At 35.4% G+C, this 27,427-nt stretch overlaps 2 protein-coding genes across 7 annotated transcripts in view; one reads left to right on the top strand and one right to left on the bottom strand.

Annotated features, from left to right (window-relative positions):
- Positions 1-2,784, bottom strand: part of LOC110450813 (N-terminal EF-hand calcium-binding protein 1-like) — a 26,250-nt gene extending 23,466 nt beyond the window's left edge. The window contains exons 1-2 of the mRNA XM_021498531.1: positions 2,660-2,784; positions 199-223 (exon numbers count right to left, since the gene is read on the bottom strand). Of these exons, the coding sequence (XP_021354206.1) occupies positions 199-223; positions 2,660-2,695 (61 nt within the window). The 5' untranslated portion in view covers positions 2,696-2,784. The remainder of the gene's footprint in view (positions 1-198; positions 224-2,659) is intronic.
- Positions 2,785-2,854: 70 nt separating this feature from the next.
- Positions 2,855-27,427, top strand: part of LOC110450812 (MORN repeat-containing protein 1-like) — a 51,790-nt gene continuing 27,217 nt past the window's right edge. For 2 of the 6 annotated variants that reach the window (XM_021498526.1, XM_021498525.1), the window contains exons 1-4: positions 14,265-15,262; positions 20,400-20,471; positions 24,792-25,001; positions 27,180-27,270. In XM_021498526.1, the coding sequence (XP_021354201.1) occupies positions 14,947-15,262; positions 20,400-20,471; positions 24,792-25,001; positions 27,180-27,270 (689 nt within the window). In that variant the 5' untranslated portion in view covers positions 14,265-14,946. Of the gene's footprint in view, positions 2,931-14,264; positions 15,263-20,399; positions 20,472-24,791; positions 25,002-27,179; positions 27,271-27,427 lie in introns of those variants that run through there. The other 4 variants (XM_021498528.1, XM_021498527.1, XM_021498530.1 and 1 more) reach the window with 3 other exon arrangements.

Raw genomic sequence — 27,427 nt, 5'->3', positions numbered from 1 at the left:
TTTTGTTGACCTTTGTCCATGGAAGGTCCCTGCAAAATTTCATTGAAATTGGTTCAGGGGTTTTGGAGAAGAAGTCGAAAATGTAAATTGTTTACGGACGCACGACGGACGACGACGGACAAAAGGCGATCGCAATAGGTCACTTGAGACTTTGTCTCAGGTGACCTAAAAACATATGGTGTAAATATAGATATTTACCGTTTTTATCAGCCCTTCTAAAAACCTGTAATAGAAATAATGATATGTATTTATATGATTAGGCATATATAGGTCATATTTACACAAAAATCATATAAATATCCACTATAAGCTTTCTTTCCTTGTCTCTTAAAATCTATGTAGTATTTTGATCATAATTAAACTTATAAAGTTACATGTGGAAACCAGAGAAAGAGAAATGCAACAGCCAGACGGGGGTCCGAACCCGGGACCCTCCAAACTCTAGACGGACGCTGTACCAAGAGAGCTATACCAGCTGGTTGCCGACGATCGACCCAGTCCAGTTTCGCTACATTCCTCCCTCCTTTTTCTAAGTATTCGCTCCCAAAGGAAAACTATTTACAACTCAGGTTCGTATATCTTGTTGCTAAGCATTCACCCAGTGCTTCAAACAAGTGTTGGGAAGCTCACCAATTTTGTAACAGGTGAAAGAGAAATGCAATGGCCAGACTGGGGTTCAAACTTTAGACCGATTCTCTACCAATTGAGCTACCTGGTCTACCGACAATCGACCCAGTCCAGTTCCGCTACACATGCAGTTCTGGACCCACTGACCAGGACTGATGATGTTGACTGATCTCATGAATGACCAGAGGTTTATCAGGGTACGTTTTAGATCCATGCATTTAAAGTGAAAGGACCCATTGTAATATTCCCATTGGAAAAAAATGGGATTTGGGAAATCTTAAAAAACCCACATTTAACACCCACAACAGACATATATATATATCTGTCAAAATGTTTAAGTCTAGTGACAGAGGTCTTCAACACTGATTGTATTAATAGGTAGTTTTTCAATATGACAATGAGAGACAGACTGGCTAATGAAATTTCACCTTGACAAATAAAACATACTCAACATTTCACCGAAACGCAATAAATACACAATGACTACAAACTCCACAACCACATATTACACCAAGTATAAAAGTAGAATCCAGCAAATACCTAGGCTTAACATTACAAAATAACTTACGATGGGATAAACAACATCACAGCCGATGCCAATATAGGTCCCTAGGTTTTCTCAGACACAATTTAAAAATAAACTCACCACATATAAAAGAACATGCATACAAAGCACTAATCAGACCAAAACTTGAATACTGCTCTTCTATTTGGGACCCACACAACACAAACCAAATACAACAAATGGAAAAACACAACAAAGAGCAGCATGCGACGTAAACAACAAATATCACAACACCAGTTCAGTAACAGACATGCATGCGTGATCCAAAAACTACAATGGCCAACACTACAAACATGACGCTTAGCCTTCACACAAGAATAATCCTTTTTTATAAAATAGTTCACCAACTCATAGCAATATAACCAACATATATGAAAGTTTTTTTTATATATTGCGATGTCAGAGCTACGAAGCAGTCCTATGCCAACTAATGGAGCAAAATCAAAAGTGCTAATCAGTAAGATTACATATAATTCATGACTCATATGAGTATTTTGTTATCAAAATATTGCATAATTGTTGAAAAAACGAATCCTTACCAATGAAAAAAACTCTTTCACATAATTAACCAAGGTGTCTTGAGGAAAAAAATAGAAGCAACTGCCTTGACGGATCATGCATGATGTTATCTCAATTATCCTTTCTGTATACGGCCTACATGGCCAAATATAGTATTACTACTGATGCCGCCATGTTTACTACAATTTCCATATTGGGTCATGACATCCATATTTAGACCTTTCCAACATGGCGGTCAATTCAGACTTCGATTGCTATGCTAACTTGATAATTTAATGACATTTTAGCCAGAGTTTAATTTCAAGTTGTGCAGGGATATCAACAGATATAGTTCATACTACAACCCTATTTATGGATGCGGACCAATGTGCTGTCAATTAATTCTAAAATCGCCCCGTTATGATTCATACCGGGCTTGCTCCATTACGAGGCATGGGATCAATGTGTTTGTATGTGTATGGGTTAGTACTCATTGATACCCGGCAGCCCTCATCACACGCTAGTACATACTCCAGCTTTTAACTTTTTATCTTATACCCTGCACAAAACCCCCCACTTATCACTGTAAATAATCCCTTTTTTCACGCCTCTGCACAGGGTCAGAAGGGCATAAACATCACTTTACAGCTAAGAAGAATAATTTTTGGACGAATTGGTGGTTATTGCTATTAAATGAAACTTCAAAATCATATGACTACTCCATATTGTCTCAGCGATGTGTTAGGCGCTTGTGCTGATGCTTTTGGTGCATATTAGTAGAATATAATTACTCAATAATAAGTCTACTCCAACTAGGAAGAAGATGGTACTGCAACACGGCCAGCGTCGAACCATAAACATCAGTTATCTCCGACACTCACAGATCATTCATTTGTTAACAATTCAAAAAATGATATTATGCTCAGATGACAAAATGTCTGAAGTTTATCAACTAAACAATAAACGTACATCTTTAAAAATTGACATTCCTTTTTCTTGATCCATCTTGAACTTGAAAATAACTTTCCTTCACAGCCACAGAAATATCTTTATGAAGTCTCGCCGGTGCTCGTCGAATGCGAGATTTACTTGATTGTCCGGAAGTATCTGACTTTATCTATAGATTTATATAATAACCTCTGATGAAATCCGAATCACGTTGTCAGTGAAAACAACATGGCGACCGGATTGGTTCGAAGTGCCTCCTACATAGGAGAAAAGAAGAATGAGATGCGAAATGGTGAGTATTACATAAACAAAACGATGCCCATATTTCATCAATGGAGATATGTTTACATTTTTGTGTAGTCTGGTGTGAAGAACAGTTACGTTTACGTGTTTTTATATGTTTGAGCATCACGTCAACTACGATCAAGTAACTGGATGTGTTATAAACGCTACTGAACTACATTCCACTGTTGGGTATCCGACCGTGTCTACAATTACATGAATAGCTGCCTTGAGGCTATATTGTTTTCATTGTGATCAGTCGTATTCACCTCAAGTATGTATTTCAAATGGGATTATTTTGTATGAAGAACTGAACAGATGAAGCAAACTAGCATGTAGAAAGCAAGAAGAAGAAAAAATACTTGCTGAATGTATTAGTCATTATAAGCCCTTTCTGACTGTATAAAACATTGTCACGGAATATATTGTAAATGGTGGTAATATATTTGTAACAGCTATAGGAGAGGTTGTTGCATGGATTTGAAGTTTGAACCTAAATAGACCTTCAGAACTCCAGATGGCACTCTGCAAATTTAGCTTAATGGTTATAATAATAATTATTGTTATTCATGTAAAATAGGCATGTTATAACAAGATATCACAACTAAGAATAAAATATATAATTAAAATCACAATGCAGCTTGTAAATAAAAAAGAGTATTTTGTATTAAGACTGGGAATAATAATAGATCTGACCTAATAACAGATTTTTTAATTCAATCATTGACATATATAACAGAATATAAAAATCTAAAAAAAAAAAAAAGTCTGATACAGTACTTTAAAAAAAAAAGAGGCAGATATTACTATAAAATGAGACAGACTGTTTTAGTAAATGAAGGTATTAAAAAAAAATAGGTCACATAATAAGAGTGGTGGTGAGTGCCATAAATTTTACCTAGGATTACTCATAAAAGCCACAAAGTGGCTTATTCCCACTGGGGTCCTTTAAAAATGGAAGAAAAATAAGAAAAAAAGTAAATAAATCAATCCCGTAACGGTTCAGATAGCACAGAATAGGATATGTGTGTATCATATTCGATAATTAATCAGTAAAATTGTATTTCCTATATAGAAAACAATACAACATACATAATAATTATTTTATAGTGGCATTTCCTACGTCTTTCCTGTTGATTAGTGCAACTTACTACCATTCATAATATTGATTGTATTGTATGAATTAATCTTGTGAGATGTATTACTACAACTGAAATCATTGCATGGTTGCGCTGTTTCTTCAAGTTAATTATTATATTGTATGTTGTGTATTTCACACCACTGTATGACTATATTGTATGACTTCGTGCAACGGGTTCTACTCAATGTATGATTGTATTGTAAGACTTATGTAACAGTAATACTGTCTATAATAATGCTGTATAATTTATAGTGTGATGCTTGTAATACTGTTTTAAACAGTTTATTACAATGTTGTATGATTGCTTAGTACGAGAAGTGGATTACTGTCTATGCTATTATATGATAATGTAGTTTGAGGAGTGTAAATATGTCTATTATATCAATGTGTGATGTAATGTAAGATTAGTGTTATACTGTCTGTCATCATAATTATCACCGTATAATGACTGTAATAGTACCTATTATATCATTGTGTTGTGTTTATAGTACTTTATGGTATGATGCATGTACTATTATTATTCTCTTATGTGTGTGTCTGTCCATGTGCATGTGTGAGTGACTATGTCAGGTTGTGACCATGATTGTGAATGCATTTTCTTCTCTTTTCAATAGTGTTTTGTTCGTTATTTCTGTAACTCTTCATTTCTGGAGGAAATAAAGGAAATAATAATAATAGTAGCAAACTATAGAATATTTTTACATAGTTATTTTCAAAGATATGAAAATAAAACAAACTAAATATACTGACAGATCTTGCTGGCAAAGGACTCAGTGCAGTTCTGCTTCACATTGTTAAACAATGCAAAAAAATATCACTTTTTTTCAAATATGAAAAGAAAGGTTATAATCATGCATATACATGTATGCAGAACTGGACTGCGTCCTTTTAATTGCCAGCAACCATTAAGCTGAATTTGCAGAGTGCCATCTTGAGTTCTGAAGGTCTAAGGTTCAAATCCAGGTCTGCATGGCCATGCATTTTCCTCTCCTATATTTAAAGATTTATATCTGATGGATAGGTTCATTCAGAGTCCTCTGCTGTCAACTCCTTGCACCAATCTGTATGTTGTCTTTGTAATTAAACTTCTGAGTATGATCTTTCCAGTGTGTATCTTTTAGTTTAGATTCAAATTGTTTTCTTGCCCCATAATATATATAAACTTTATTTCCTTTACAACAATTAAGAAACAAGTTTTAACATGATATATTAATCACTTTGCTTGGCTTGGATGGAAGCGTGCAGGGAGTTTTATATGTTAGTTTACATTTTGGAGATACTGTTTCCGAATGAAAGAACATTTCGCAGAGATAATATAATGGAGGTCTACATTCATTAGCCTATCAGTATAATTTTGGAGTTATCTAAGATATGTACATGTTGGCTGGCTGTTTCAGTGGTAAGCTGAGTATGCTTTTTGTGATAGCATTACAAAGCTGGAAGTTTTATGTGGAAAATCAATATCCACCAATCCTATGTTATATTTACGTTACCTCCTTCATTTCTCTGTTGTCACCCCAAATAGAATTATACCAGGTACACAATGAAAACAAATTAAGAAATTTAGTATGTTCAATCCCACATAGTGATTCTTTATAAAGAAGATTGTACATTTTTTTGTATTGTGAACAAGACAGTCCATTGACTTTGTTTAAAGTTGCCTTTTGTTTTAGTTATTTCTGTAAATATTTCCTAATGATAGCCTGATTATTGATTTCTTAAAAATGAAAATTTTCAGTTAATATTTAATTGTTTTAACTGGTCAACTATTTCTATTACAATTAAGCTGCTCAGTCTATATATTTTACAGTTGAATAATAGCAGGGACTGTATAGAGCTCCATTATATGTCCCTGACAATAGCAACCACACAGCATTTGAATGAATATGATAGCAAAAGATAAAAAAGACAAATACAAATTTGTTACATTTTAATATTTTACTTCACATAAAACTAAAAGCTAAAAATAATTCTGATAAAGGTAGAGAACAAGTTTTACACATTTTATACGTTTTATCAGAAAGTAGAAGTTACGAGGTGACAAGTACTTGGTGTTGTAATCTAATACAGAGATTGTACATGTTATACTTTATTAAAGGGTTTCAAATGTTTTCTCACCAAAGTGATATCCAAGTGATCTATCACACAGAACAGGTGTGTCTTATGTACAGATCAGGTAGATCCTGTTACTCATGTACAGGTGTAAATAGGCCGAGTACACATGATTAAAGATAAGAGGATTTTTTATGAAATAATCTCCTAGATTCAGAGTGCAGATATTTAACATCACTTAACCGTCTCCCATACACTCACAGTCTAGGAGCTTACCCTGAGATACAAACTTTTTGTAGCCTTTATTTTATTTTTGAAAATGTGAAGAGTTAAAGTAATATATTGTCAATAATTAAGGCTCAGAAATAATTCTGGAATTCTAATGGTAAAAAACTGAAATAATGTTGATATGCTGATGAAAGATTGCAAACCTCTTTCTGCTATGCAATGGAGTTCTAATTATTCATTAGAATGAAAATAAACCCTAGAAGTTAGATTCAAGTTACAAATTATGTGGAATTTTCTAAATAAGGTATGTGGCATTGGTATGTTTAATTCAAATTGACATTATGTAACTTTTGAATATTTAGAAACAAGGTGTTAATTTCCAATGATTCTATATAAAATTCTAAAACTTGTTACCTCTTGAAAAAAACCAATGGATTTACACCAGGGCCATATTTGTTCAAAAGGTGATTAGCTTTATCAGTGATTAGCGCAAATCTTAATTTTTGTGTATCTTTAAGACACAACCAAGCATGCAATGAATTAGTTACAATTTTCCATGTATCAAATATTTATTAGAGTGAATTTACATGCAAAGTTGTGAGATTTTACCTTGAATATTGACTAAATTATTAAAGGTTGAAAAATGTTGTCAAACGGTGATTAAGCTAACCACTTTTTTGAAATGCTATGTCAGAGGTATACTCAGATTATCTCCCTTGGTTCATTTTACTATGATTTGTCCTTTTGTAACTAACTGTTTGGTTACCAAAGCTACTTAATTCTAGTAGGTGTACACACTGTATATATGGATACAATGTTTGAACGATATGCAGCTTTATCTTGATGTCATAATCCTGGTGATTTTCCTTTTTTTTTCTCCATATTTCAATAACTTAAATGTGAAAGTGCATGCACATGACTACATGCATACACTAAGCTAACAGAATCAACTTCAGCTGTCTTTAGCCTAGGGGACTATTGGTTTTATATAATAGCTATATTTTCAATTATAGTATATCAGTTCTATCTTCTTGTAATATGATGTATATGTACATGTAACTGTTCTGTTTCACTGTGTCTTGATAAAGGAGCGGATCGCTTCGAAAATTTGACAACCTTAACTTGTCCACACTGTTGGAATTACTTCTTATGCCCCATATATATATTGAATGATATATATATAATATTGTTATGACAATGTGAATTCAATATTATATTATGTCTTCTTCTAAACAACATGACAACCAGTGTGTTTATCATTTGTTTATGATTTTTGTCGTACCTTTTTTTCTGTAATAGAAACCTTAGCTTTATTAAGGTTTACATTCCACACTCAGCAATAAAAGCTAGCTGGAGAGGTCAAAAGGTGCATTGCCGAGACCCCTTAATTAATATGGTAATGACATTTAAATGATTTTCAGCGCAAAGTAATACTAGCTTTATTTATGTCCCCTGTCAGATTACCAGCTTTGGGGCTAATTACAGCCCCATAGTCAGTGGGCATGAAAGCTGAGAATATAATTTACTTAATTCATACAAACTATCACAGCTATAAATGTTATAATGAATGTTTTATATACATGGGTACTACAGTAAGTATTTTTAGTAACTTGTAAATCTGTCCGTCACAGTTTTTCTGTATAAACCTTACTCACTTGGAGAGATTATGGATCACTAGATAATAGCTGGATATTTTTGGTTTTGTGTTTAAAAACAGATTTTTGTCTTTCTGTGTCATAACTCCTGCTGTGTGTGTAAGGTCAGAAATCAGATAGGTGAAATTACACTTCAAAGCTGGGCAATTAGTTCACGTAGAAGAGTTTTGGGTTTTGAGATCTTCCCCATCTCTTCCGACTATCGTTTCTTAAGAAGTAATGTCACATTTTAGTTAGTCCTTGCTTGGTAAAGAGTATGGGTCTCGCTGGGTATAAAAAGTGCATTACCTGTCAAACCGGTTATCATTCTGCAATTGACCATCTTCCGATTCAATGCACCGTGCACCCTGATCGGCAACCGATATCAAATATCAAACTCACTCACCTGAAGACTTTTAAACACTACCAAGCTGGTTGCTACTTATGGCACATTCTCGAAAATTGTATACCCAAAATAAAAGGTATATTACTGAAAATACTTCTATAAATCCCATATACCAGGTATATCATCGGTCTTTCACATGCATAGAACTGCACCAACACATAAACACTTTATTATGAACTTGTAGTCTTCGTCGTGTAGACGCTTTACTAGCAAAACATGTGCGAAATGCGACACTTCCAGGTGTGTAGTCAACAATGTGGAGGAGGAGGATGATGATGATGATGATGATGATGATGATGATGATGATGATGATGATGATGATGATGATGATGATGAAGATGACGACGACGATGATGAAGATGACGACGATGAAGATGACGAGGACGATGATGAGGATGATGATTTGATGTTTTTGTGTAGTTAGAGGAGATAAACAGTTTCATGTTTAGTAAATAAAACATTTGAATACTGTAGACATGTTCCTTCTGTGGGGTACGTATTTACCAACCACGTCACTAAATATTCTAATAGTACAACTAATTGCTGCCATTTCATTTTTTCCTTTTAATGGAAAACAAATATTAACTTCAGAAATTGCTATAGTGCAATCAGTTATCGGGGTCAATATCTGGACTATAGTGAACCTTAATCAGTGTGAAAGGATACGTGTTGAGGCCAATAACGATTATTTGTTACGTTAGAGAGGTCAATGTGACACCGGGGAACACAGATCTATTATAAAACCTCTTTAATATCGTACAATGTACTTACCCAGGGTAGTATGTACAAAACCTTTAATATCGTACCCAGGGTAGCACTACAAAACCTCTAATATCGTACAATGTACGTACCCAGGGTAGTATGTACAAAACCTCTAATATCGTACCCAGGGTAGTACTACAAACCCTCTAATATCGTACAATGTACTACGTACCCAGGGTAGTGTGTACAAAACCTCTAATATCGTACAATGTACTACGTACCCAGGGTAGGATGTACAAAACCTTTAATATCGTACCCAGGGTAGTACTACAAATCCTCTAATATCGTACCCAGGGTAGTACTACAAACCCTCTAATATCGTACCCAGGGTAGTACTACAAACCCTCTAATATCGTACAATGTACTACGTACCCAGGGTAGGATGTACAAAACCTTTAATATCGTACCCAGGGTAGTACTACAAATCCTCTAATATCGTACAATGTACTACGTACCCAGGGAAGTATGTACAAAACCTTTAATATCGTACCCAGGGTAGTACTACAAACCCTCTAATATCGTACCCAGGGTAGTACTACAAATCCTCTAATATCGTACAATGTACTACGTACCCAGGGTAGTACTACAAAACCTCTAATATCGTACCCGGGGTAGTACTACAAAACCTCTAATATCGTACAATGTACTACGTACCCAGGGTAGGATGTACAAAACCTTTAATATCGTACCCAGGGTAGTACTACAAATCCTCTAATATCGTACCCAGGGTAGTACTACAAATCCTCTAATATCGTACAATGTACTACGTACCCAGGGTAGGATGTACAAAACCTTTAATATCGTACCCAGGGTAGTACTACAAACCCTCTAATATCGTACCCAGGGTAGTACTACAAATCCTCTAATATCGTACAATGTACTACGTACCCAGGGCAGTATGTACAAAACCTTTAATATCGTACCCAGGGTAGTACTACAAATCCTCTAATATCGTACCCAGGGTAGTACTACAAAACCTCTAATATTGTACAATGTACGACGTACCCAGGGTAGTACGTACAAAACCTCTAATATCGTACCCAGTGTAGTATGTACAAAACCTCTAATATCGTACCCAGGGTAGTACGTACAAAACCTCTAATATCGTACAATGTACGTACCCAGGGTAGTATGTACAAAACCTCTAATATTGTACCCAGGGTAGTACGTACAAAACCTCTAATATTGTACCCAGGGTAGTATGTACAAAACCTCTAATATCGTACAATGTACATACCCAGGGTAGTACTACAAAACCTCTAATATTGTACAATGTACGACGTACCCAGGGTAGTACGTACAAAACCTCTAATATCGTACCCAGTGTAGTATGTACAAAACCTCTAATATCGTACCCAGGATAGTATGTACAAAACCTCTTATATCGTACACAGGGTAGTATGTACAAAACCTCTAATATTGTACCCAGGGGAGTACGTACAAAACCTCTAATATTGTACCCAGGGGAGTACGTACAAAACCTCTAATATTGTACCCAGGGTAGTATGTAGAAAACCTCTAATATTGTACCCAGGGTAGTACTACAAAACCTCTAATATTGTACAATGTACTACGTACCCAGGGTAGTATGTACAAAACCTCTAATATCGTACTCAGGGTAGTACTACAAAACCTCTAATATCGTACCTAGGGTAGTACTACAAAACCTCTAATATCGTACCTAGGGTAGTACTACAAAACCTCTAATATCGTACCCAGGGTAGTACTACAAAACCTCTAATATCGTACAATGTACATACCCAGGGGAGTACTACAAAACCTCTAATATTGTACAATGTACGACGAACCCAGGGAAGTACGTACAAAACCTCTAATATTGTACCCAGGGTAGTACGGACAAAACCTCTAATATTGTACCCAGGGTAGTACGGACAAAACCTCTAATATTGTACCCAGGGTAGTATGTAGAAAACCTCTAATATTGTACCCAGGGTAGTATGTACAAAACCTCTAATATTGTACCCAGGGTAGTACGTACAAAACCTCTAATATTGTACCCAGGGTAGTACTACAAAACCTCTAATATTGTACAATGTACGACATACCCAGGGTACAAGTTTATATAATCAGTTTTGATAATAATTAACATTTTCTGAACAATTTACTTGTCTGAACTTTGAATAATTTATTTATTAAAATATATGGACTTTTCAAATATTCTCACCTATTAAGGAGACATCCTGTTACCTTTAATTACCTACTTTGATATAAGTTACCAGCGAACAGTGAAGCTTTGATGTATGTTAATCAAAGGCATTGAAACATATCAACCCTTTTATAGTGTTGAAATATTCCACTCCTCCAAAGCATTGACATTTCAAACCCTTGTAAAGATAACGTTTTGTTTACCAATAAACATTAAAATATCCACCCTGTAAGATATTTATATGTCTACCCTTATAAAGCTTTTAGACTCCAGCTTTGGGATCTCCAGCCTCAAGTCTTAATTGTGCAGCATGGAAGTACTTCAAAGGCTTATTGAAATCTGTATTTCTGTATATATTCTAAATGATTCACTTTAAATGGATCCAGACTGAACAACTTTATTTAGAAAAAGTATGTGTTTTCAACTATCATAATTTCTGCTGTATACTGCGTGCTACTATTTTCTATTTTAATTGGTTTTTGGAAAGTTTATTACAATGCCAATTGTAATTTGAATTTTATTTACTTAAACTGTAAACCAATGATGGCAGGACTTAGGGGTGAATTGATGCCACTATACACTAGGTAGATAAATGTGTTTGCCGATCCCTCAAACTGTGTCAACCTTTGACTAATCTGTCACGATCAAGGTATCGCAATCATTTTGTAATTGATACGATGAGTTGAGTAACATGTTGATCTTTTTATTCCTACAGTCTACTTACAAATTGAATCATTTTTAAATTCTGCTCACTTTAACACTACTTGTGAATTGTCAAGTGTATTCTGTGATTGTGTTTTTGAGTGCTGCTGCCTAGTTATTATATATCATGGCGTGGCTAGATCAGTGGACTAATGATCACATGACTCACAGCTGACAGACAGAATCATGTATTTCCATCAAGACTCTGTACAGAAATGCTACCAATATGATTGCTGATGTCAAATAAAGACCTTTAACAATGTCAAACCAAAACTTTATATTCCTGTTAAAATTTTCCAATTGTTAATTATTTTTTTCAGTTTTGTTGATGGTCTGACTTGTCAGAGGTAATCTGACAGGCTAGCTAGGGAGGTGGCCTCTTGTGACAATTAAATACCCTGTTGATGCTCTTACTAGAGATATGCCTTTGAATTGTCAGACAACAGAGGTGGCCTCTTATGACAGTTAAATGCCAGTTGGTTATAGAGATAGGCCTTTTACTTGACAGACTACAGAGGTGGCCTCTTATGACAATTAAATGCTCTGTTAATGGTCTTACTAGAGATATGCCTTTTACTTGAAAGACTACAGAGGTGGCCTCTTATGACAATTAAATTCCCTGTTAATGGTCTTACTAGAGATAGGCCTTTTACTTGACAGACTACAGAGGTGGCCTCTTATGACAATTAAATTCCCTGTTAATGGTCTTACTAGAGATAGGCCTTTTACTTGACAGACTACAGAGGTGGCCTCCTATGACAATTAAATGCCCTGTTAATGGTCTTACTAGAGATAGGCCTTTTACTTGACAGACTACAGAGGTGGCCTCCTATGACAATTAAATGCCCTGTTAATGGTCTTACTAGAGATATGCCTTTTACTTGATAGACTACAGAGGTGGCCTCTTATGACAATTAAATGCCCTGTTAATGGTCTTACTAGAGATATGTCTTTTAACTTATTCACCCCTGAAGACACATTTGAACTCTTCCAATTCAAGGGTTGGAATAGTTCCTCATGAAATTTCAGGGGTGGATGAGGTAATTGTCAGACTATAGAGGTGGCCTCTAGTGTCAGTGAGATATTTTATGTGGTCTAGCTAAAACAGACAAAAAATTAATATAACAATATAACAATTGACATAGTGGTTTTACAGGAGAGATTATCTCATTTAATTGGTGACTTCAGATTTTTGTATCATAGAGAGGATCAATGTTACTGCCTTTAAACAAAATGAACCTTACCCATATGATAATTGTAAAAGTTGTGATGTCCTAGACATGACCTAATACTCTGTGTCTGTGATAAACTGAGGTGCAGTCAGCTCAGCTAGCGTGCCCGTAGATGTATTTCTTGGAAACAAAAGTGCACGAGTACAAATGTTTACACTTAGCTCAGATGGGGTTTGTAAAAGTTCATATTCCAGGTAATGATCTGTATCTTCATTCAGCTGTTTTATATTTCCCATTGTAGCAAACTATTTCTCCATTAAGTACAGGTAGGGGGTATAAACATAAGCAATTAATGCGTATATCATGTTCTTGCCTGTACAACAGTGTGACTTTTTAGATTGGGATAAAATTCTCTAGACGGACATCAAGTGATATTGGTCGCTATATCTGTGTACCCGTGTTACATACTTGGTAAACAGTGTGAGGAATTGATCTTGACAACATGTTAAACAGAAAAAAATAAAAATCTACTTAGGATATATATAGTTATACAAATCAAAGGGTGGCTAATCAGCAGCACTTCGCCTACAGGGGAGACCAGAGGCTACACATTGGCCCGCATAGTATAAATCTCTAATTATTCCAGGTATGTAATGAACCAGAGTTTTACAGTACATGTAATAAAGGATAAACAGATTTAATTACTATCCATTTTTGTAACAAAATGATATATAAGGCCATTTCTCACATGAAGCTTAAACTTTGATTATCTTTTTCAAGCAAATATTAACTGAATTATACCATGTAAAAAAAAACTTCAGATCCTGGTCACAGCTTATGGATTTTGTTCATAAAACCCCAGATAAATACATATTATAGTACAAGTTGATCACCCCCTCATTTAAATCAATCTCCAGTATTTTATTACAATGATTAAGTGATCATACCAGGGACAGAAATAGAATACAGAATATCAAATGTCAAAAAACCCTAATTGCATAATTGATTGAGAAGTGTATACTGTGATTTGTTACCTGGGCTTTCACATGTAAATACTGGTAGGTATATAGATGTATAGTTATTGATGTGTCGTCTGTACAGATATGTGTGATAGTGTGAGAACTCTGGTTCAATACTCCTGGCTACTGGTAACAAGTTGGGATCGGTGCCCATTGATTGGTGTGTGTTGTTCTAAACGCTTCAAATGTATGTGTAAGTAGTCGACAAGTGCTTGTTTTATGGCAGTGAGCGGATATCACTGAACGGGACCTCGATATTTGAGGTGTAACTCTGGACATAACTACTGGTAGCTAGTCGAGTGGATTATGTTAATATGTCATTAAACGACCAACCATTTCAACTCTACCTTTCGTCGGTACAACATTGGAGCTTTAATCTATATTAAAATTATACCTCTATTGTTGTTTAGTGGAGCTTAAGTTAAGATTTCTATACTAACACCAAACATTAGAGGCACTATGAACATGTAAGTCAGCGGTAAGTTCTATAATTCTGTTGGGAGCAGAATTTTTTGTTCTCCCAGGAAAGAAAAGGAATATTTAAGAAGTGTGTTGAGTTAACGAAAGCATTTTGTTCTTGACTTAGAGTTTTGGGAACACACTGTGTCTGATTCTGTTGAGTGTGGCACATTTTAAGTTGGACAAACCTTTATCAGACTGCTGTTGTTGGAATGGACACTAAATTAAATGTCGAGAAGGTTGAATTCTTCATTCTGAGAGGATAAGTATCAGCTGATTGGCTGATGCCACTACGCCACCCAACATTGGCCAAGATGCCTCTGATGCCACATTTCCCTGTCAGCAAGTCACTGAACCACAAACATGGGCATGGCGGATTGTCACCCGAAAACAAAAATGGACGCATTAGATTGTCACCTGTCAACAAACATGGACGCAGCGGAAATTCACCTGAAAATAAGCATAAAGCTATTAAGTTTGAGAAGAATGATGATCTGGAATATAAACTACCATTCCTACCTAAAGCAGTTAAAAAAGACAGGAAACCTTTGTCAGAAAGGAACGCTTGTACTTACAACTCTATGCCCAAGGGAGGGTCAGGTAGGCATTGTTGATTTTTTTGTGGAACGGAACATTACATCCATTTGTAAGATAAACATATGCTATACATTTTTATTATACTTCTGCAAGGATGTTCTATATATGAGGCTCATAAAATATAATGTCTATCATGTCTCACCGAAAAAAGTCCAAACTGTCCATCCTGTGGTGGACAGTGTTTTTTTCTATCACACCCTCATGTTGTATTTTTCAGAATTGTTTTCAAATGTAATGTCTATCTCCTGGTCTTATGACTATTAGTATGAACTTTGCCCAAGAAATAGTTCCTGCCTTTGCTGCTGACAAGAGTATTATCACCCTCGCGGGCTGACTGAAGTGCTATCACCCTCCCGGGCTGACTGAAGTGCTATCACCCTCCCGGGCTGACTGAAATGCTATCACCCTTCGGGGCTGACTGAAGTGCTATCACCCTCCGGGGCTGACTGAAGTGCTATCACCCTCCGGGGCTGACAAAGTACTTTCACACTCACTCACAAGTGCTAACAAAAATACTATCACTCTCGGGGACTGACAAAAGTATCACACCTCAGGGGCTGACAGAAGTACTTTCACTCTAAGGGGCTGACAGAAATAGTTTCACCCTAAGGAGCTGACAGAAGTTCTTTCACCCTAAGGGACTGACAGAAGTACTTTCACCCTAAGGGGCTGACAGAAGTACTTTCACCCTAAGGGGCTGACAGAAGTACTTTCACCCTAAGGGACTGACAGAAGTACTTTCACCCTAAGGGACTGACAGAAATAGTTTCACCCTAAGGGGTTGATAGAAGTAAATTATCACCCTAAGGAGCTGACAAAAGTACTTTCACACTCAGGGGCTGACAGAAATAGTTTCACCCTAAGGGGTTGATAGAAGTAAATTATCACACTAAGGGGCTGACAGAAGTACTTTCACACTCAGGGGCTGACAGAAATAGTTTCACCCTCAAGGGCTGACAGAAGTACTGTCACACTGGGGGAGGGTAAGTTTTTAGAACATACCAGTTGCAAGTTTGAAATTTGCGCAACTATGTTAAACTACACATCAGTCAAAACTTCTGTACTTAACAGAGTGGCAATGAATTTGTGAAGTGTATGATATGGCATTATTTTAGGTGTGAATGTACTAAAAATTAAACTTCCCTGACCATAGCAATAGTGCTAAAGAGTATACATTTTATGTTGATGATTACCGGTATTTGATATATCCTGATCTGTAATTGACCAGTAGACATTTACGTGCCAGTGTAAAACTTTGTATTTGGGTTAATGCCAATATGTTACAGTAATTAATGAGGTGTTATTGTTTTTGTGACATCAAAATTCTCATATTTTAATGCTTTGTTTTACATTTTAGGCCTATAAAGGCAGGGTTCAATAGAAAAAATATATAAATACATTCTTTAGGATTTCCCACCTGACAAATTTCTGACATATCAGTATGTATATTGTTCCTGTGATTAATGATTTTCATTACTGTAATCTTCACCATATTTATAAATCTGGCACTTTTTGTAATTTCACAAATATTGAACATAAATTAATGATATTCACAGGGGCATGGCACAGATCCCCACCCCATAGTTTGTTTATGTATTTCATGTATCTACAATACACAGGCTGTTGGGTTGAGATCTATAATGGCACGCACGCACCTGTGATGATATCACTGTATAAAATGCTTGTAATCCTTTTCTGGAGAGGTTATATAGACTATACAAACCAATAAGCTACGATTTCCTTATCAGACTCAGCGATGACACTCAACTATAGATTTACATGTAAAACAGGATGTTAGGTTAGGTGAAGTCGGTCTACTGGGAGATTAAGTGATCTTCAGACATACAGCTGCCTCCGTTTCCAATCTGTGGAGTGCTGTTTGTCGTAGAAATGACACGTACTGTCCAGAAATTCAAATACTACATAAAGAACTTGTCTGTGGTTTCAGTCTTGTGATTTAAACTTTATGTTTTTACAAAAATTATGAATTAGCAACTTATATTAATCCATGCCATGTTGTTTGGTATAGGACCCCATACCTTTTCACATCCAATCGGGGAAATCAAATCCTATAGGTTCTCATGGTGAAATGCAAATGCCCTGCTACTCTAACAAACCGCCCTAACTACAGTGACATTTAAAGGTTACTGGGGAAATCACTGGTAAAATATTTTTGTAGCATGGGTAACAGAAATTAATGTTCAATCATAGCCAAAATATTGTGCAAATCAGTGTACTGTTGACTGAGCATGACTCTCTGTTCTCTGAGGTCATGATCTAAATCTATGTTCACTGTCTTCTCTGAGGCCATGGTCTAAATCTTATGTTTACTGTCTTCTCCGAGGTCATGATCTAAATCTCATGTTCACTGTCTTCTCCAAGCCACGATCAAAATATTATGTTCACTGTCTTCTTTTAGGCCACAATCTAAATCTTATGTTCACTGTCTTCTCCGAGGTCATGATCTAAATCTCATGTTCACTGTCTTCTCCAAGCCACGATCAAAATATTATGTTCACTGTCTTCTTTTAGGCCACAATCTAAATCTCATGTTCACTGTCTTCTCCAAGTCACGATCAAAATCTTATGTTCACTGTCTTCTCCAAGCCACAATCAAAATCTTATGTTCACTGTCTTCTCTAAGCCACGATCAAAATCTGATGTTCTCTGTCTTCTCAGAGGCCATGGTCTAAATCTTATGTTCACTGTCTTCTCTGAGGCCACAATCTAAATCTTATGTTCACTGTCTTCTCTGAGGCCATGGCCTAAATCTCATTTTCACTGTCTTTTTTTCCTTTAGGCCATGGTCTAAATCTTATGTTCACTGTCTTCTCTGAGGCCACAATCTAAATCTTATGTTCACTGTCTTCTCTGAGGCCACAATCTAATTCTCATTTTCACTGTCTTTTTTTCCTTGAGGCCATGGTCTAAATCTTCTGTTCACTGTCTTCTCTGAGGCCATGGTCGAAATCTTATGTTCACTGTCTTCTCTGAGGCCACAATCTAAATCTTATGTTCACTGTCTTCTCTGAGGCCACAATCGAAATCTCATTTTCACGGTCTACTCTGAGGCCATGGTCGAAATCTTATGTTCACTGTCTCACCTCAAGGACTATATCGTTATCAATTGGAAGGTCAAAGCCAGGTTTTTAAGGGACACTAATGAAAGATATTTAAAACAAATGTATTTATTTATATAAAATCTCAGGTCTGTCAGTTATGCATTTGAAGTATGATAGTAAACCGAGTGGAACTACGGCTTGGAACCATGCTTAGGTTATACATCATGTGTTAGCTGACTCATTCATTGCCAGGCTTTATGAAGCATTTAGAAAATAGTCTAGCTGGATTTTATACTTGTGAAGAATTTGGAGCAAATATAGAAACTGAGCGAGATTTAAGTAAGATATCTGATCTATACTCTAGCTACTTTGAATGTAATTCAGTTGAGGTTTCAGTAAGATATTCACTGCTACTATTATAATTGACTGGAGATTTGAGGAATACTTTTCACAGTTGTCGTGAATTCAGTAGAGATTAATTCACTTTTGTCGTGAATTCAGTGGAGATTTCACTAAGGATTTCACTGTTGTTTGTCCTTTGTTGTGTACTGAGGCACAATGTATGGAGCAATCTATAACACATTGACCCGGAGTTACCAGGCTAGATTACATCACAATAACACTTCCATTTGACAAGCTGTTTTACACCAGTTCTTGTAAGTTTATGCGGATTTCAGAATCAATGTTAATTTCTCTGTCGTTAATGCTGGACTGCTTCAGGTCCTAGCAAGCTAATCAATATTTAGAATTGGGGTATATGTGCTGCAGCATATTGTAATGAAAAACAAGTTCTCAATAAATCTCACGAACTTAAATTTAATCAATACAAAAATTACTGTGTAGTTTATCAATGTCTGTATGTTATTTACATCAGAAAGGGGAGCATGATCGAGTGTGTATACATGTAAAGATAATGAAAGGTGGCATCTGCGAGTCTACATTTATATAAATAATGACGGGTAGCACGGCGAGTCTTCATATATATATAAATAATGACGGGTAGCACGGCGAGTCTACATATATATAAATAATGTAGTGTGGTCTCAGAGAAACTTCATATATATGAATAATGAAGGGTGGCATCGGCGAGTCTACAATATATAAATAATGACGGGTAGCACGGCGAGTCTACATATATATAAATAATGACGGGTAGCACGGCGAGTCTACATATATATGAATAATGAAGGTGGCCTCAATGGGTCTTACTTAAGCATTAAACTGCCTTCTTTGGAAAGTTCTTGTCCTATAATTCTCACAGAATTGCAGAAAAATTGAATAACGCAAGTCAGCGTTTTATGATTAATTTGTCTGCTATCGTGTGAGAATTATAGGACAATAACTTTCCATGAAGGTTGGCCTCAATAAGTCTACATATATATAAATAATGAAGGGTGGCATCAGCGAGTCTACACAAATAATGAAGGGTGGCATCAGCAAGTCTACACAAATAATGAAGGGTGGCATCAGCCAGTCTACATATGGATTGAACGGCGTTTTTTAAATTGTTATGCCCGTGTGAATGCAAATCGTTTTGATACGGATGTAACCGATTCGGGTCCATGCCAGCATGAACATTTTAACAGTTGTTGAGTTTTATTTCTTTGTTCTTGAATAATTAATTCATTTACTGTGTTTTGTATATGCGTCGTCCTTTAAACGGCATTAACAGAACAGCCCTGTTTAAATAAAATTGGTGCCAATAATTAACTGTAGTCATTTGAACGTTTGACGCAGGGATATTTCTCCATGTTATCCGAAAGCGATGCGACAAGACTCTCATTGAGCAAGGTATATATATGACGTCATAAGTAAACCACGTGTTATGTCACAAGAGTTTTTGCTTTCATACTCGAATGGTATGCATTTTTGCTGATAATGTTCATATGGTGTGTTGCAGCGCAAATGTAAATATAAATATATAAATAATGAAGGATGACCTCTGGGAGTCTACATCTATATAAATAATGACGGGTGGCCTCAGTGAATCCATACATTGTTATATAAGGATTTGCAAGTCAAATTATGTTAAGCATTGATTTCCACTATTATCTAATGTTTATTGTTTCTATTTCCAGGTCTAGGAGTGTACACATATGAAAACAAATACTTTAGATATGAAGGACAATGGAGAAATGGTAAAAAACATGGTAAGTACCACTTCATTAATTTTGTACTTAATTTTATATTGTTTCGAAGATACTTGTATCTATTATGGCCTCATTCATTTAGTTCTTTTCCAGAATTTGATTAAATTGGCATATAGATGTTATGCATGCATGGAACATGTTTTTAAACACAAGTGTGAAATATATCTGATGTGAGACCAGTGTGAAGGTCCCCTATGTTAATGCTTGGTTGAATACATTTGTACTTGTGATTACATATATATCTGAAGAACTGTGGTTGGGAAACCTAATGTACCACTATTTTATAGTGTAAACTCAAATGAGATATTATATCAGTGTGTTTAATACATTATAATGAACGGTAATTTGTCCAACCACGTTTTTAATGAATCTAGTAGCAATCAACTAAAAAGGTGAATTATTCCACTAAAGCATAAACTGAAAAGGCTAAAAATACAGGTACCACAGTACATTTGGAGATTGTTTAAATGGGTTTTAAAGTTAATCTACCAGCTATAGCAACCATGCTGGGAAAAAGAAGTTATTTGACCACTTTCTGGACAATATTTAAAACTGCTGTATACAAACTGTTGTATGTAAGCTTACAGACAGGGCTAGAAATGTTGCTCAGTTCTATACTATACAAACATGTGTGTTCATTAAACTTAATAAAGTCCAGATTGTTGATCAGCTCCTGGTAGATATATATATAATTTGACGAATATATTCCCAAGGTAAGGACAGATTATTTCTAACCTGTAAGATACCAATAACAGGGTTAGCACCAACTTTCTGAGGAATGGTTACATTATAAATTAGAATTAAATGTGTCTGACAATGTGTTAATTATATAATATGTTACAGTTATAAGTGGTGATCTCAAAATAGAATTTTTAATACCATTAAAGCAAATTATTACAGGTCAACTGTTTTTTTCAATGTGTTCACTGTATGCCTTATTTATTGTAATCTACTGACACAGTGTTGTCCTGGGCGTCTCTCAGCTTTAAGTCGGACTTAAAATCGGTACATGTGCTGGCTAGGGCTTAAACTACCACTGGAACAGTGTGTGCACCTACAAGCTTGGAGAATTTGGCGAAATCTGGCTGTTAATTACAATAGTATAACCGTGAACAAAGTCACTTTTGTTCTACAGATTTTTCATTGGAAAATATCACCTTTTGTTTTCAATTTTAAAATCAGGTCTAGAACATTTTAACAGTATTTAAATCAGCTGTACCATTCAAATGTAAGAAGGTGTCAGACTCCGGACAGAGCCTTAAAAGAACTATGTGAATATGAAGCACTAGGGCCTTTGTTGCATTATTAGTTGAAGCCAATATCAAATTAATGATCTTGTGATGTCTGTGTGGAGAGAAACATAATATTTATAAAAGGGAGAAAGGTATGGATATAATAATAAATGGGTGATAGCTTATAGGTATATATATATACAGTAATACATGTGTCATAATTATTTAGAGGTAATTAGGTACAAATATGATAAATATAGGTGATAGGTACAAATGTTGAGGTTATATATAGAGGTGATAGGTACAAATATAATAACACAGGGTAATAGGTATAAGTATCGTAGTAATAATTTTAATACGGTGATAGGCACAAATACTGTAATTATCACCTGGTATTTAAGTAATATATAGGTTATCCTTGAGACACAGTACATTGACCCTATTTAAAACTTCCTTTGATGATATAGGTATGTAGATACAGAGTACTGATATATAATTAATACAAGTTCAAGGTAACTGTAATCGTTCCTGTGAAGTGTAGAGGATAGCATGAATTCTGAGTTAACATGAGTAAAGGATTTTATAACACAATATCTGTCAAACAGATGATAGTATCAATGTCTATCACCAAAGTCATTTGTGACACCTAAAAGTCGGGTGTCACTATTTTTTCAAAATTTCATTACCCAGTATTCAATTTGTTCCTAATTGACACCCCCATGTTAGTGAACATTTAAAGCTTATTGTACAGAGATAAAAGTGGCTGTAACACTATCTATTGCTGTCTATCTTAAGCAGATCGTGATACTCAACACAGCTCAGATTTCCTTCCAATGGCAGAGTTTTAACCCTCGGGTAGAATTATCGTAAAAATCAGACAGATATGTTTATCTGGAGATACCGTTATAGTGTCTATATATGTCCACAGTAAATTATAATTAGATTGGTTGAATATCTTATTAAGATTGTTTCATGTGTAATTATTTCTATTGGGTAAGTAATGTATGATATACTCATTCTTCAAGAACTTACCTGCTTATTATCATAACCAGATTTTTCTACAGAGACATTTTACAAATCAATCCAATAACATGCTTAAATCTATGTATTAACCTATATATGTAAATTAACAATTTTTGAAAACAACAGAAAAAAATTAAGTTTGCCAAAAGATTGTCACCATTTGGAGATCTGAAGAAATATGAGGCTTATCAGAAAATACTATATAATTGATAATTTACAGAAACTCTTTAAACTGTGAAGGTTCGACTAGTGTTTTAATGTCATTGAGATTCGACAGAGGTAATGAGGTGTCATTGAGTATTACTGTACCCACTGGTGACGTCAGTGATTGTACTCCGGTAAAGATGTCATCATTAACTCTACTGCTATTGTATTAAACATCAGAGCATTAAACACGTGTAATGGGGTATACTGTTTGATCAGACATCATGTTCTAGTTTAATGAATGTGTTGTATTCAGCACATTTTCGGTTAGTGTAATGTTCTCCACATTGAAATCTAGCCAAAACAAGGACAGAGTCCTGTGAAGATCTTTGTATTTTATTCTGATATCTATTGTCGGTGTGTATATCTTATGATGACTATTCTGTTATACTTACCTAACACTAGAATTATCTTCTGTGAAGCATTAAGAATTAATATTATCAATTGTAAAAAACGGTCAAATTTAATTTATTGCATTGCTGTAAATTGGTAATCAGAAACATTTACCACAGCATTAGTCTCATAGCCTACTGTAGAAATTTGTAGGAGTACACACACACACACACACAAACACACACACACACAAACACACACACACTGTTTTGCAATATAATTTACAGCTTCACTTCATTTCTTATTGTTTTAACTTAAAGCTATGGAATCTTAAACTAGTTTCTATTAATTTCATATCCTTTTTCTTGATAAGAAAACCTTTCCCTGAACATTGATGATGATATTAACAAGGACATGATATAATTTGTATGCTTTTTGTTTATTGCATATTATCATCGTGTAAGTATTAATATAAGCATCTTGAGTAGCAAATGTGACAGTTATCACTTCTGAAGAATGTAAAAGAATAAGCTCTATTCTCATTTGGAGTTGTTATTTAAACTTTTGATGAAATGAAAATGTTTTGACGGGCTACATTTGATCATTATGTTATGCCTTATAAACACAATTCCATAAGCGTTTATGGCACAGTTTAATAGAAATTAGCTTTAGGAGATGCAACCAATACAAAAATAGCACAAGGGGAGATAACTATTAGGGGACATGACCACTAGGGTGGGGAAACCACTAGGGGGAGATACCCTAGGGGGAGATAATAACTAGGGGAGATAAATATAACCACAAGGGGGAGAGAACCACTAGGCAGAGGTTACTACTAGGGGGAGATAACCAGTAAACAACTCGGGGGAGACAATCACTAGAGGAAATAACCACCAGGGGGAGGTAGCCACTAGGAGGAGAAAACCAATAGAGGAGATAACCACCAGGGGGAGGAAGCCACTAGGGGGAGACAATCACTAGAGGAGATAACCACCAGGGGGAGGTAGCCACTAGGGGGAGATAAAAACTAGGAAAACATTATAAAGCACGTACAGAAACATTTACATAATTAAAACTAAAGAAAACTTAAGCATGAGGAGGGATATTTATATAATCAGAGGTCATTAACAGTACAAAGGCAATAGCATCACGGGACATTAGCACCAAGGGGGACAATAGTACTAGAGGGACATTAGCACTAAGGGGCACAATAGTACTAGAAGGACATTAGCACCAAGGGGGACAATAATGCTAGAGGGACATTTGCACTAAGGGGCACAGTAGTACTAGAGGGACATTAGCACCAAAGGGGACAATAGTACTAGAGGGACATAAGCACCAAGGGGGACATTACCATTAGGAGATTATTAGCACTAGTGGACATTAGACATTAGCACCAGGAAGACATTCACGTTTCATTTTCCTAGGCGAAAAGGTGCCCCTGGACTTAAAATGTAACTCTTTTGTATTGAATATTTACTGTCACTTTTGTGATATCACTTATATGTTTGTTTTTCACTTTTTACAGGTCATGGAAAACTGCAAATGCAAGATGGGAGTTATTATGAAGGAACTTTTAATGATGGTGAAATTAACGGTCATGGTTTTCGCTACTTTTCTACAACTGGGTGTAAATACACAGGACAATTCCATAAAGGAGAACTCCATGGCACTGGTAAAATGATATATACAGATGGATCTATATATGATGGACAGTGGTACCGCAATCGCAAACATGGTAGGTAACGTCTCGTAGATCACTTCAGGAGATAATGTTTAATGGTGTTTTGTTTTAATGATAACACAATTTGATTCATACAACCAGACACAAAAATTAAAAGCTAAGTCATTACCATTCTTGGAAAAATATGAATAAAAATGGTTCTCTCATTTCAATGTTATAACCCTTGACATTTATGTAATGGTACAAAACGCTTGAGATTTGGTTAACTTTAGAATTGTCAAGTTAGTATGGAGATTAGGTTAACTTTAGGATGTGAAGTTAGTATAAAGCTTTGGTTAACTTTAGGATGTCAAGTTATAGTAGTGAGCTTTGTTATATTAAGGTTGCCACTTGTAAGTGGAACTTAAGTTAACCTGAAATGTTCAGGTTGGTTTAAGGTGTTACACTTGTATACATATTGCACACCAACCCATATCTCTCTCAATTACTTTTCTACTTGTTTATTTTGAGCATAATCTGTGAAGAAAGTAATGTTTAGGTGAAGTCGATAACTTCTCAAACCATATATAACTGTCATGGGGAAAACGCTTGAAAAGTCATGTAAATGTTTATTCACGGTTATTGAGTTCGGAGGTGATATAAGAAATAGTTAAGTGTGGTATATTTCAATATTTGTGTATAATTGTCACACGTTTACAGGCCACCGACTGTGTAGGGATTTAATCTCACAATACCCCACTGTGTAATATCTGACAACTCCAGGTACCTCAGCAATACTGGAGCTGGTTACTGATATTACAGATTAATTTTCTTTGATTGTTTGATAAATTTTATCTTTCCGTCAATCGAACCTTTGACCTTTCAAGATTTTCTGAATGACTTAAGTAAAATCTTTAAAATAAACAATTATTTTGTACCTCCTTCTAACATTTCATGTTAATTTCATTGTCATTGAGATCTTTTAATGCATGAAATTTAAACTGAAGTCTTAGATGAAAAGATAATTCTGATCAAGTCGGATAACGCCATGGGGAGCAGACTTTTAACATGTTTTTGTTGCTTTAAGCTGATGGAAGCTTGTTGAAAAACGTTTTGTTTCCGTAATAAAAAAATAATTTGCACACAGTATCTAATAGAAATCCAATATACTGTGGGTCACTCTAATTGAAATCTTGGGAAAATGTCAGTTTTTACTCAGATATGCAATGTAGGCTTGGTGATACCACTTGTAGGCTTGTTTATATGCCCAGTATGTTTTTGATGAAATCAGTATTCTTGTTTATACATGTATGCAACCAGTATGCTTACTGATGCAATCAGTATGCCCAGTGGACTTGTTTATAAGACCAGTGTGCTTAGTGAGCTTTGTAATAAGCCCAGTGTGTATGTATGTACAAGATCAGTATGCCCAGTGGACTTGTTGATAAGACCAGTATGCTTAGTGAGCTTTGTAATAAGCCCAGTGTGTATGTATGTACAAGATCAGTCTGCCCAGTGGACTTGTTGATAAGACCAGTGTGCTTAGTGAGCTTTGTAATAAGCCCAGTGTGTATGTATGTATAAGATCAGTATGCCCAGTGGACTTGTTGATAAGACCAGTATGCTTAGTGAGCTTTGTAATAAGCCTAGTGTGTATGTATGTATAAGATCAGTATGCCCAGTGGACTTGTTGATAAGACCAGTATGCTTAGTGAGCTTTGTAATAAGCCCAGTGTGTATGTATGTACAAGATCAGTATGCCCAGTGGACTTGTTGATAAGCCCAGTATGCTTAGTGAGCTTTGTATGCATGGGCTGTAACTGATATGACAAACTGAGAATCATCAGCAAACTGTCCAAACCGTTGTTTCCAACACCTCTTTTATTATAAAGATATTCAAACTGTTAATCTTTTGTTATTAAGCCAACACCTTAATTACTTTTAATTGGCTGATGGGGTGTTCTCTATTACCCTACTTTTTGGAGAACTTGTGATGTCAACTTCAACAATAAGCCAAATGTTTGTTGATAAGCCCATGCTTAATGATAAATCTGTGCTCTTTGATAAGCCCATGCTTGCTGATAAGCCCATGCTTTCTGATAAACTTATGCTTAATGATAAATCTGTGCTCTTTGATAAAGCCTAAGCTCGTTGATTAGTCCATGATTGATGGTAAGGTATTTTGGTTAACATTTTGTTATTAAATGGACACAATATGTTTTAATTGTTGATATTGTTTGCCATTGTTTCCAGGCTATGGTGTGATGAGATCGTCAGACAGTGCTGTCTACGAGGGGGCTTATCAGTCTAACCTACGGCATGGTGAAGGTCTCATGTTATACTCGTAAGTCTGTCACAGAAAGCTGGACTTTATTTGATTTGAATTCATGATATATAACACGCCTTTCAACAAATCATTGCAAGATTTTAGAGTGTAATTAACAGTTTTTAGACAGAGTTTATTTGTAGGTGTATTTTTCTAAATACTTTTAGAATATGTG

This window comes from Mizuhopecten yessoensis, unplaced genomic scaffold (genome assembly GCF_002113885.1).
Source record: "Mizuhopecten yessoensis strain PY_sf001 unplaced genomic scaffold, ASM211388v2 scaffold5519, whole genome shotgun sequence".
In the NCBI taxonomy this organism is placed as follows: domain Eukaryota; kingdom Metazoa; phylum Mollusca; class Bivalvia; order Pectinida; family Pectinidae; genus Mizuhopecten; species Mizuhopecten yessoensis.
Note: the sequence above shows the minus strand (reverse complement) of the source record. Positions and strands in the feature narration are given on the sequence as shown.